The 12,350-nt window shown below is 40.5% G+C and overlaps 2 protein-coding genes across 2 annotated transcripts in view; one reads left to right on the top strand and one right to left on the bottom strand.

Moving 5' to 3' along the window:
- LOC118896415 (olfactory receptor 1L8-like) overlaps positions 1-12,350 on the bottom strand; it is a 64,346-nt gene that overhangs the window by 15,095 nt on the left and 36,901 nt on the right.
- Positions 3,813-4,754, top strand: LOC118896912 (olfactory receptor 1J4-like). The gene has a single exon (XM_036855537.1). It carries the CDS (start codon positions 3,813-3,815, stop codon positions 4,752-4,754), a length of 942 nt encoding a protein of 313 aa, XP_036711432.1.

A 12,350-nucleotide genomic window follows, 5' to 3' on the forward strand; every position in this document is an offset into this window, starting at 1 on the left:
GTATTGGACAAAGAAGATACAGAATATTTCCATCATTGTAGAAAGTCCTGTAAAGGGTTGATAATAGAGGGCTGGAAATCTCCTGCAGTGCATGTGTGTGTGCTTGTATTGATGTATGTTGCTTCTTTTTATGCTATTTGTGCGTTGGGTTTGACTACATGTGATTCTTAATGTGTGTAGTGGAGTTTCTGTGTGTGTGTGTGTGTGTGTGTGTGTATGGTTTGTGAGTTGTCTGGGTGACTGGATGTGGTCTTGGTATGTTTTTCTAAAACAGCTTTTGAGGTGTAATTGTTATACAAAACTGTACATATTGAATGTATACAATTTGAGGAGTTTGGACATGTGCACACACATGTGAAGCCATCATCACAGTCAAGGTCATTGAAATGTCTATCTTCTCCAAAAATTTCCTTGTGTCCATTTTTTGTGGTAAGAAAACTTAACAGGGACTCTACTCTTTTAATGAATTTTTAAGTGCACAATATATTATTTTTGACTCTATGCTGTATAACAGGTCTCTAGAACTAATTCATCTTGTACAACTGAAATTTCATATCATTTGAGTAACACTACGTTTCCCCCTCTCCCCAGCCCTTGGTAACCTCCATTTATTCTCTGCTTCTATGAATTTCTTAAAGTGAAATCATGCACTATTTGTCCTTGTTAAGACTGGCTTTTTCACTCCAGTTTCATCTATGTTGTCACAGATGGCAGGATTTCCCTTTTTTTAAAAGGCAAAATAATATTCCACTGTATGTATGTGCCATATTTTCTTTATCCATTTATCTGTCAATGGATATTTGGGTTGTTTCCATAACTTAACTATTGTAAATAATACTGCAATACACATGGGAGTGTAGATGTATCTTTGAGATCCTGATTTCAATTCTTTCTTGTATATACCCAGAAGTGGGACCAGAAGTAGGATTGCCAGATCATATGGTAGTTTTGTTTTTAATGTTTTTTGGGAAACTTCATGCTGTTTTCCATAGCAGCTGCACCATTTTACATCCACACAAACAGTGCAGCAAAGTTTTTGTTTGCATGTTTTTAAAAAGTTGTGTGTGACAAAATATTCCATTTAAAAGTTGTATATAAGTTGGTCTGAATCCATACAAACCTTTACACTTTTGACTAGGGGTATAAATCAGAGAGGGCCAAAAAGAAGCACCTTGGGTTTTGTTTCTGTGTCACTGTGTGTCACTCTGTGTGCCACTCTGTGTGTCTGTTTTTGTGTATAACACACTCACAGTCTAATTTTCCTCTCCTTGAATGGGTGTAAAGCAGAGAGTGCTGAGTGCTGAGTGACTTGGAAATACGTGTATGCATTTGACCTGGCGAGACAGTCTCACAGCCTGACCTCTTGTCTCACCTCTAGACATAAACAGGCAGCTTTAAACAATTATGCTATGCTAAGTTGATGGCAATTTGCTAAGTTGATGGCAATTCGTCCAGGTGGTTTGAAGGCTACTGAACTTCTCCAGGGCCCCAAATTTTCTTCATTGATGTTTAATGATTTCCACATTTCCACTTTGGAGAACATAGTGGGGTCAAGTCTGGAACCTTACCAAGTTAATCCAACGACTGTGAGTTCTGATACAACTTCTTGGTCCTACAACATCTGTAATATCTTGGCTCTCTGGCCACATGATTGGGCAAATACTCATGTCACTCACTTTGCGTGTACGCTCAGAACTCAGCCATTTTAAAACACTGGAGATGGAAGGGGAGAGAGAGACAATGGCAGATATGAAGGAAGTTATTTATTGGCAAATTTATTAAAAATGCAGTGAGTCAAGTGCTGTGGATGTGCTCTTCTTCAGGGGCCATTGTCTGGGTGTTTACTGTTTCCCTGGATGTGAGAGTGAAACCCCAGAAGCCAACACACATTTTCAGGAAGGTATTTGATCTTGCTTGATAGCCTCCTCCTATCTTTGTTATCTTCAGTTCCTGATGTCTGATCTTGGTCACACTCATCCTGCCTAAATAATCTATTTATTTATTTATCTTTTCGGTCACTCTCCTTTTTTAAAACTACTATTTCTTTTTTTTTCCTTTTTAAATTTTTATTTATTATTTATTTTTTATTTATTATTTTTTATTTATTTATTTATTTATTTATTTATTTATTTATTTATTTATTTATTTATTTATTTATTTATTTATTTATTTATTTATTTATTTATTTATTTATTTATTTATTTATTTATTTATTTATTTATTTATTTATTTATTTATTTATTTATTTATTTATTTATTTATTTATTTACTTATTTATTTATTTATTTATTTATTTATTTATTTGGCTGTGTTGGGTCTTCGTTGCTGTGCGAGGGCTTTCTCCAGTTGCGGCAAGCGGGGGCCACTCTTCATCGTGGTGCACGGGCCTCTCACTGTCACGGCCTCTCTTGTTGCGGAGCACAGGCTCCAGACGCGCAGGCTCAGTAATTGTGGCTCATGGGCCCAGTCGCTCTGCGGCATGTGGGATCTTCCCAGACCAGGGCTCGAACCCGTGTCCCCTGCATTGGCAGGCAGATTCTCAACCACTGCGCCACCAGGGAAGCCCTGGTCACTCTCCTTTTGATTGCTTCTTTTCAGTCAATCCTTTATTAACCCTTGTGACATATTTTCTAAATTAACAATTTTTTATTGTGCTAAAATACGTATAAGATAAAATTTACCATTTCAATGATTTTTTTTTTCAATGATTCTTAAGTGTACAGTTCCGTGGCATTAAACACATTCACATTGTTGTACAAACATCAGCACCATCCACCTCCAGAAATTGTTTATCTTCCCAGATGGAAACTGTACCCACTGAACAATAACGCCTCATTTCTCTCCCCCGCACCAAGCCCCTGGCAACCACCATTCTATTTTTTTGTCTCTATGAATTTGACTATTCTAAGAATCTCATATAAGTGGAATTATACAGTATTTACACTTTTGTGACTGTCTGACTTTACTTAGCATAATGTCTTCAAGGTTCATCCATGTTGTAGCATGTGTCAGGATTTCTTTCCTTTTTAAGGCTGAATAATATTCCATTGTAAGTATAGACCACATTTTGTTTATCCATTTATTTGTCAGTGGACACAGATTGTTTCCATCGTTCGGCTATTGTGAATAATGCTGCTTTAAACATGGGTATACAAATATCTCTTTGGCCCCTGCTTTCAGTTCTTCTGGATATATTATCAGAAGTGAAATTTCTGGATCATATGGTAATTCTATGTTTAAGTTTTTGAGGAACTGCCATTATGTTCCCTTTTTTCCTTCCTTCCTTTTTTGCTTCTTTCCTTCCTTCCTTCCTTCCTTCCTTCTTTCTTGTCATTCTAAGTTTATGTGTTCAGCACTTATTCTGTACATGGTACATTACTTTCCCAATAATGCTTTAAGTGGTGTGTGTGTGTGTGTGTGTGTGCAAGACAGACACACGCACATAAGCTGTCTGGCTATAAAGCCATGGAAGGGACTGTATCTTATTTATTACTCTCCCCCTAATGTCTATCGTAGTGTCTTCATTATGTTAAAAAAAGAATGAGGTATTCCTGATTTCAGTTGAAGAGTTTGATTGATGTTTGAATGATGTCTCCAAGTGACTGTGTCAGTGTTCAGACAAATCACATTCCACTGTTCTCACCAGACTGGATGAGGCACCAACGTGTGAGCGCAATGCAGTGAGATTTGTCTGTACAGTGACACAGCCACGTGGAGGAACATATGTGACCGTATGTTAGTCGCTCTGCTCAGTATGTCTAAGTTCCTGATGTTTCCAGTTTCTATTCATTCCCAGCAGAGATAAGAACAGCATGAGGAGGGAGAACCAGAGCAGCGTGTCCGAGTTCCTCCTCCTGGGGCTCCCCATCCGGCCCGAGCAGCAGGGCGTGTTCTTTGCCCTGTTCCTGGGCGTGTACCTGACCACAGTGCTGGGGAACCTGCTAATCTTCCTGCTCATCAGGCTGGACCCTCGTCTCCATACCCCCATGTACTTCTTCCTCAAACACTTGGCCCTCACTGATGTCTCCTTTTCATCTGTCACTGTCCCAAAGATGCTGATGAACATGCAGGTTCAGTGCCAATCTATCACATATGCAGGGTGCATTTCACAGGTGTATTTTTACATACTTTTCGGTTGTGTTGATAACCTCCTCCTCGCGGTGATGTCCTATGACAGGTATGTGGCCATCTGTCACCCTCTCCACTACACCACCATCATGATGGAGAGGGCGTGTGTGCTCCTGGTGGCTGGCTCCTGGATTCTCTCCTGTGGCAGTGCCCTTCTGCACACCCTCCTGCTGGCCCAGGTGCCCTTCTGTGATGACAACATTATTCCCCACTTCTTCTGTAGCCTCCCCATCCTACTCAAGCTGTCCTGCTCAGACACCTCTCTTAATGAGTTGGTTATATTCACTGCAGGGGCTGCGGTTGTCATTCTTCCATTGACTGGCATCCTGGTCTCTTATGGCCGCATTGGGGTCTCCATCCTGAGGGTCCCTTCTACCAAAGGGATCTGCAGGGCCCTGTCCACCTGTGGCTCCCATCTCTCTGTGGTGTCTCTGTTCTATGGAACCATTATGGCACTGTACTTTTCCTCCTCATCGGGCAACTCCAACAACAAAGACATGATTGTCTCACTGATGTACACAGTGGTGACTCCCATGCTGAACCCCTTCATCTATAGCCTAAGGAACAGAGACATTAAATTGGCTCTGGGGATTCTTTTCAGAAACAATCAACTTTTCGCCAAGTGAGGATCAGCTAGCCATGTTCTTATTTCACCCACTGACCTTGTCAGAAATGTCCTCTTAAAAAGTTGCGTGCCGACCACCCATGTCTCTAGCACCTTCCCATCTGTCCTTTACAGTCACTACGTTATTGGACCAATCCCTTTCACTTTCGTCTTATCTGTTGCCCATTTATTCTTCCATAATCCTAAATATGGCATTGCCCACAACATACATCTGACTTGTGGTCTTCAAAGCACCAAATTCCTTATTAGTCAGATATGTGATTGATCATTCTGAATACGTTGCACTACTGTTTTATCTTCCTGAAGAGAGAAAGACTTGCTAAGATAACAACACACACACGAACCGCCTCTCTCAAAAGGAAAACATGACACTGACATTTTATGCTTCTTTTTAATGAAGAAATCCGGTTTGTTTTAAGCTAAGATTAGAGGTATGAAATACGATTATATTTTGGACCAAGCTATACCTTCTCATATCCTGAGTTTCTGATCCCCAGGTGGTAGACGGTCAAGATTCTCAAATGTGTTATGGCACTTCACTTTTCTGTAATGAAATGAACATTTGGAATCTCAAGTAGAGCCAGTTTAAGTTTTATGGAATATTCTTTTGATAGGTTAAAGAACCCTCCTTAGTAATAGGTAATATAACTTTTCATTATAACTCACAGATTCTATCTGTTGAAATAAATGAGATATAAACCAGCTCCTTATTTCCTCTATCTTGTCTAGTGTTTTCCAGAGCTACAAATATTCAGTTAAGTTTCTAATGTTTAGTTTTGGTAAAGTCCAGAATGCTTACCCTCTCAATGCAGTATCTAGTTAATAAAGTACTTTTGATTGTTTGCTAAAACCGAAATAAACTTTAATTTGATTATGCCTGTGACAGTAGGGAACCACAGAGTAGTCAATCCAACTACCATATTTCCCCATTCTAGGAAGGCTATTGTTTTTCCCTCTAAAATGGATTTTTGTGTGGAGAACAGCCTACAGCTGTCTGATTAATTTTAGTCTGGGAAAATGAGTGTTGTCTTTTTCCCAGAGATCTCATTTCTAACAGGAAAAAACTAAAATATTTACTGCTGACTATTATGTGCCACGTAGTTTTCTCCATTCTGGGAATACTAGTTAAAAAAATTAACCCCCTTGTAGAGTTTACATTCCACACTCCTGTCCCTGCTCATTGTGTTCCTTTTTTTCCACGGCAGTTTTGAACCTTCTAACACACCATAAGCTTTACTTATTTTTAAAATTTTCATTGTTTCTTTACTGGAATGCGAGCTCTATGGAAGATGGGTTTTTGGCTGAAATAAGTAAGTTGTAAGTTTTGTTGGTAGGTAAAAACTTCTATGAATAAAGGAGGCATAAAAAAGGGGAGCAAGGGTGCTGGGGGTGAGGTACATAGTTTAACATTGTGTGGTCCAGGTAGAGCTCATTGGAAAGATAACAATCAAACAAAGATGTCAGTGAGGACAGGTAAGTGAGCCATGGGAGGATATGGACAAAATCATTCCAAGCATGGGCATCAGCACCTGGAAATACTCTGAGGGGACATGGTGCCTGGCCTATTTCAGGGACATTGAGGGGCCTCTGTAGTTGGACAGGGCCAAGTAGGGGAGGATGGTAGGCGATAAGTTTAGAGATATCAGAGGACCAGATTTGTAGGGCACTTAAGGTCATAGTAGGTGTGTTAGTCTAGGTTCTCCAGAGAAATAGAACCAATAGGGGGTGTGTTTGTGTGGAGAGAGAGAGAGAGAGATTTATTGGAATTGGCTCATGTCATTGTGGAGGCTAGCAAGTCCAAAATCTGCAGGGTAGGCTGGCAGGCTGGAAACCCAGGGAAAAGTTGCAGTTTGAGTCTGAGGCAGCCTGCTGACAGAATTGTCTCTTCTTTTTTTTTTCAAAACTTTTTTGGAGTATAGTTGATTTACAATGTTGTGTTGGTTTCAGGTGTACAGCAAAGTAAGTCAGTTATACATATATATAAATCCACTCTTTGTTCTTTTTAAGAGTCCTTTCCCATATAGGTCATTACAGAGTATTGAGTAGAGTTCCCTGTGCTATACAGCAGTTTCTTATTAATTATCTATTTTATATATAGTAGTGTGCATATGTCAGTCCCAATCTCCCAATTTATCCCTCCCTCCCTTATCCCCTGGTAAGCATAAGTTTGTTTTCTACATCCATGACTTTACTTCTGTTTTGTAAATAAGTTCATTTGTACTTTTTTTTTAGATTCCATATATAAGTGATATCATATGATATTTGTCTTTCTGTGTCTGACTTACTTCACTCAGTATGACAATCTCTAGGTCCATCCATTTTGTTGCAAATGGCATTATTTTGTTCTTTTTTATGGCTGAGTAATATTTCATTGTATATATTTGCCACATCTTCTTTATCCATTCCTCTGTTGATGGACATTTAGGTTGCTTCCATGTCCTGGCATCTACATTTCCATGTAAATAGTGCTGCAATGAACACTGGGGTGCATGTATCTTTTTGAATTATCAGAATTGCCTCTTCTTTGGGGGAGGTCAGTCTTTCTCTTAAGACCCTCAACTGATTGGATGAGACCCATCTACATTATGGAGGACAATCTGCTTTATTCAGCGTCTGTTGATTGCAATGTTAATCTCATCCAAAAAAATACCTTCGTGGAAACATCTAGAATTGTGTTTGACCAAATATCTGGGTCCTGCAGCCTAGCCAAGTTGACACATAAAATTAACCATTGGGCTTCCCTGGTGGCACAGTGGTTGGGAGTCTGCCTGCCAATGCAGGGGACGCGGGTTCAAGCCCAGGTCTGGGAAGATCCCATGTGCTGCGGAGCAACTAGGCCCGTGTGCCACAACTACTGAGCCTGCGCGTCTGGAGCCTGTGCTCCACAACAAGAGAGGCCGCGATAGTGAGAGGCCCGCGCACCGCGATGAAGAGTGGCCCCCGCTTGCCGCAACTAGAGAAAGCCCTCACACAGAAACGAAGACCCAACACAGCCATAAATAAATAAATAAATAAAATTTTTTAAAAAATTATAGTAGAATTTTTGGTTTTCAGTCTGAGTGATTTCGGAACCTATTGGAAGAGATTCAATAGAGGAATAACATGACGATACTTGATTTTTTTATTGTTTCTTTAAAAACACCCAGATTTTTTGAGGTGTAAGTGACATACAATAAACTTTGTATATCTAAAGTACACAATTTGACTAGTTTTGACATTTGTATACACCCATGAAACTATCAGCACAAGCCATCAAGATCATGAATTTCCCTGATGCCTACCCTACTGCTCCCTCTTTACTCCTCCCATCTGGCCTCAGGGGAACCACTAATCTGTTTCCGTCACATGGATTAGTTTGCATCTTCTAGAAGTTTAAGTGGAATCATACAGTGTGTATTCTTTTCTTGCTGCCTTCTTTCATTCAGTGTAAACATTTTGAGATTCATTCATGTTGTGCTGTTTATCAATTCTTTTTTTAAAATTGGTGAGTAGATATACCACAGCTTTTTGATGGATATGTGGGCTGTTTCCAGTTTCTGTCTATTAAATAAAGCTGTTATGAACATTCTTTTTTTTTTTTTTTAATTATTTATTTATTTATTTTTGGCTGTGTTGGGTCTTCATTTCTGTGCGTGGGCTTTCTCTAGTTGTGGCAAGCGGGGGCCACTCTTCATCGCGGTGCGCGGGCCTCTCACTATTGTGGCCTCTCTTGTTGCGGAGCACAGGCTCCAGACGCGCAGGCTCAGTAGTTGTGGCTCACGGGCCCAGTTGCTCCGCGGCATGTGGGATCCTCCCAGACCAGGGCTCGAACCCGTGTCCCCCGCATTAGCAGGCAGACTCTCAACCACTGCACCACCAGGGAAGCCCTATGAACATTCTTGTATAAGTCAATGTATACATATATACATTCTTTTTCTCTAGTCACATGCTAGGTATATGTTTAACTTTTTTTTCCCATTTCACTACTTTTATTTTTTTAAATTTTTATTGGAGTATAGTTGATTTACAATGTGGTGTTAGTTTCTGCTGTACAGCAAAGTGAATCAGTTATACATATACATATATCCACTCTTTTTTAAGATTCTTTTCCTATATAGGTCATTACAGAGTATTAAGTAGAGTTCCATGTGCTATACAGTAGGTTCCTATTAGTTATCTATTTTGGTATATGTTCAACTTTTAAAGAAATTTTCAAACTGTTTTATATTCCCACTAGCAGTGTATGAGAGTTCCAGTTCTGTCATAGCTCAACAACACTCAATAGCAGTGGTCCTTTCAATTTTAGCCATTCTAATAGCAGTGTAGTGGTGTAAACCAGTTTACAGACCTGGAGCCACTTGATTGGAGAGGGGTCTGGGTTTCTGTGAAAAAGAATCCTGTAACACTGGGTATTTTTTGAACTTCCTGATTCTCCCTAGCTCCGGTGCCTGGTTTTTATCATACCCGAGCACTTTTCACCATTTACCTGCCATTTGTTTTGCATTAACAATTTTTTTCTGCCCCCCCTCCCCCAATTTGCGTGTGTGTTCCACAAGAGGGATTTCTGTTTATATTATTCCCTGTTATGTCTCCAGAGTACATATCAGTGTTTACCTTTATGAGAGCCTTAATAATTATTTAAGTGAATGAGTGAATGAATGAACAGATGAATTCATTCAACAATTACCAATCACAATTGTCTGTTGTAAGCCATAGCTGATCCCTAGTGATACAAAGACATTGACAATAAACCTTAACATTTATTAAGCTTTCATTATGTGCTCACTTAACCATCCTTCAAACTCACACAAAGAGTTATTATTATTACTTCCACTATGAAGAAACTGAATCTCAGAGATCTTTGATAAATTGCTCAGGTATGCTCTCTTAGTAGGGGGATAGCCCAGAGTCTTTTTTCCAGAGTGATAGAGTCAATCCCCCTATTCCTGAACAAAGCACAGACTGTACCTCACAGAAGACTGGGGAGACATGTATATTTTTTTTTAAACATCTTTATTGGAGTATAAGTTTTTACAATGTTGTGTTAGTTTCTGCTGTATAACAAAGTGAATCAGCTATACGTATACATACATCCCCATATCCCCTCCCTCTTGCATCTCCCTCCCACCCTCCCTATCCCACCCCTCTAGGTGGTCACAGAGCACTGAGCTGATCTCCCTGTGCTATGTGGCTGCTTCCCACTAGCTATCTATTTTACATTTGGTAGTGTGTATATATGTCAGTGCTAGGGGGAAGGGTAAGCTGGGACGAAGTGAGAGAGACCTGTACATTTTAAGGGGCTTTGTGCTTTAATGGAAGCCTGCGTAGGTGTTGGGGAGCTTGCAGAAGCTTGCTGAAGCCCTTACACTGCCTGTACCATACATTGCTGTACAGAGAAGCTGAACCATGATGTAGAGGTCCCAGGCAGTAGGGTAACTTCTACTTCCCATCTGGAGACTTAACCAGAGCCCAAGGTACCACTGACATTAGGGACACTTTCTCCTGTGACTCCAGCTACAACTCAGTCCCTTTGGACCCTAAACATACTCCTTTCCAAGGGGCTGGGAGGAAGTTGGGCAATTGGCCCCAGTCGACTGCTCCTCTAGTCAGGGACTTGGGGCTCTTTCCCTCTGGGGTCTCTTTCTGATGAGCAAAAGAAGATCTTCTTGCCCACTGTTTTGAAGCTTGTGAACAGACATGAGAGTTTGTAAAGGTCCTCAGGCCACTGAGGTTTGCTCTTTTTCTTGGGATCCTGGGTCTTCTGGACAGAAAGTGAGGATTCAGGTAACAGAACGAAGCAGAAGGTATCAGAACTCATAGCACTGGTATAACTCGGAAGGAGCCCAGACATCTCCATAGTCGTGCATGTATATCTGTGTGTAAATGTGTGTATGTGTGACCATCAGAGATGTTATGTGTATTTTTGCAGGTGTATTGTGTTGTATGGCTTTATGCATGTATGTGTAACTGACAAACACACTGAATGACAAACATACTAAGATATATGTCGGTCAGAGAAGCTGGAAATTTCCTCTCAGTGTGTGCTTATTTTACTTGCATTTGTTGCTTGTGTACTGTATGTAAGACCTTGTGCGTTGCTTGTGATTAGAATATGTATGATTTCTTGTGACTACAATGCCTGTGGCAGAGGATGCTTGAGAGTTCTCTGTGTGTAGCTGTGTTGTACACGTGTATTTTTTGGTGAGTTTTGCATAGATTTGTGTGAAGCTGACTCACACCCTGACTGTATTCACCTACTTTGAGTATAAGCTAGAGAAATCTATAAATCCCCATTTGGCAAGTGTGTGTCTGTGATAGTGTGTGAGTGCTTTTGTAAGACAAATCCACACTTTGACTTCCTTCACACAGAAGATACAAATATTTGTGTGTGTGTGTAACATTATCACATTTTGACTCTCCACTTGCCTGAGACCAGAATCCACACAGGCAGCTCCAAAGGAAGCCCACTTTGAAGCACTATTGGCATCCATTTTTCATTGATTTGAATACTCCAGCAGGTCCCCTGGAAGCTCAATATTTTTGACACGTTTCTTCAATTTTGGTAATATAGTTCAGAAATGAAATGCTCACTTCTGGTGTCACATACATCGACACTCAAATCTTTGCCTTTTTCCTGCTTAATAGCTTTGTGGCCTTGGGTTTGGCCTTGGTGATGCTCAGCGTCCTCTACTGTTAATGGGATCATGATCATTGCTGAAAGATCTTGTCTGTAAGGTGCTTCACAAGTTCTAGGCACATCCTGAGCACTTAGTAAATTGTAGCCTCATGGAGGCCAAGACACCTGACTCGCCATTTCCCAACTCCTCAGGAGACAAAATTTGGTATGAAGACAGGAAAATTAGGCCCATCCATAGGCTCTCTAGCAAGCCCTCCTCTCCCACCACCCAGGTCACAACTTCTTTTCTTCATTACTGAGCAGTTTCACCACCTCTTTCATACATGGTGCTGATGGAATCAAAGTGCCATTTGTATATTGTTCCCTTCCCTTCGAACTGCAGCTCCTTGGTGTCATTACATGCTCTGGTTCTCCTGTAGGAGATCTTTGAGACCCTAGCTTAAGTCTGACCTAGCAAGTTTCAGGGAGAAGCCAGTCCTGGCAGAAGGGTCAAGTACCTGGTCCCTCCTTGTGTCCCATGAGCTGTCAATTAATGACCCTGAGCAACGCTCTGGTCTGGAACAAGCATCTACTGACAGGGTCTTACACAATGTTAATGTCAAGTTCCTCTCCCAAGCATATTTTAACTTTAACTTTTCACGTTTCTTATTTAACTTTGTCCTCTCTACGCCCCATAAAAAGAAATGGGTGGATTCTCTCTCTAGTGAAAAGATTATCAGAAAATCAACCTTTGAGACCAGGTTCCACTATACAGTATCTCTGTGAGATTGTTTAAGTGATTTCACTACTCCTGCTAGTAAAATGAAGGAAAAAAAATCACTGTCATCTCTACTTCTCACACACAAACACTGATGGATTGAATGAAATCGAAGGCATATGAAAACCATTCGCAAACTAAAGGGTCGCAGGAATAAGAAGGTCGATAGTTATCTGAGCAGGAAGACCCCTTCAAATCCTGAAATAATATTTCTTAATGTCCTG

This window comes from Balaenoptera musculus, chromosome 6, assembly GCF_009873245.2.
Source record: "Balaenoptera musculus isolate JJ_BM4_2016_0621 chromosome 6, mBalMus1.pri.v3, whole genome shotgun sequence".
NCBI lineage: Eukaryota > Metazoa > Chordata > Mammalia > Artiodactyla > Balaenopteridae > Balaenoptera > Balaenoptera musculus.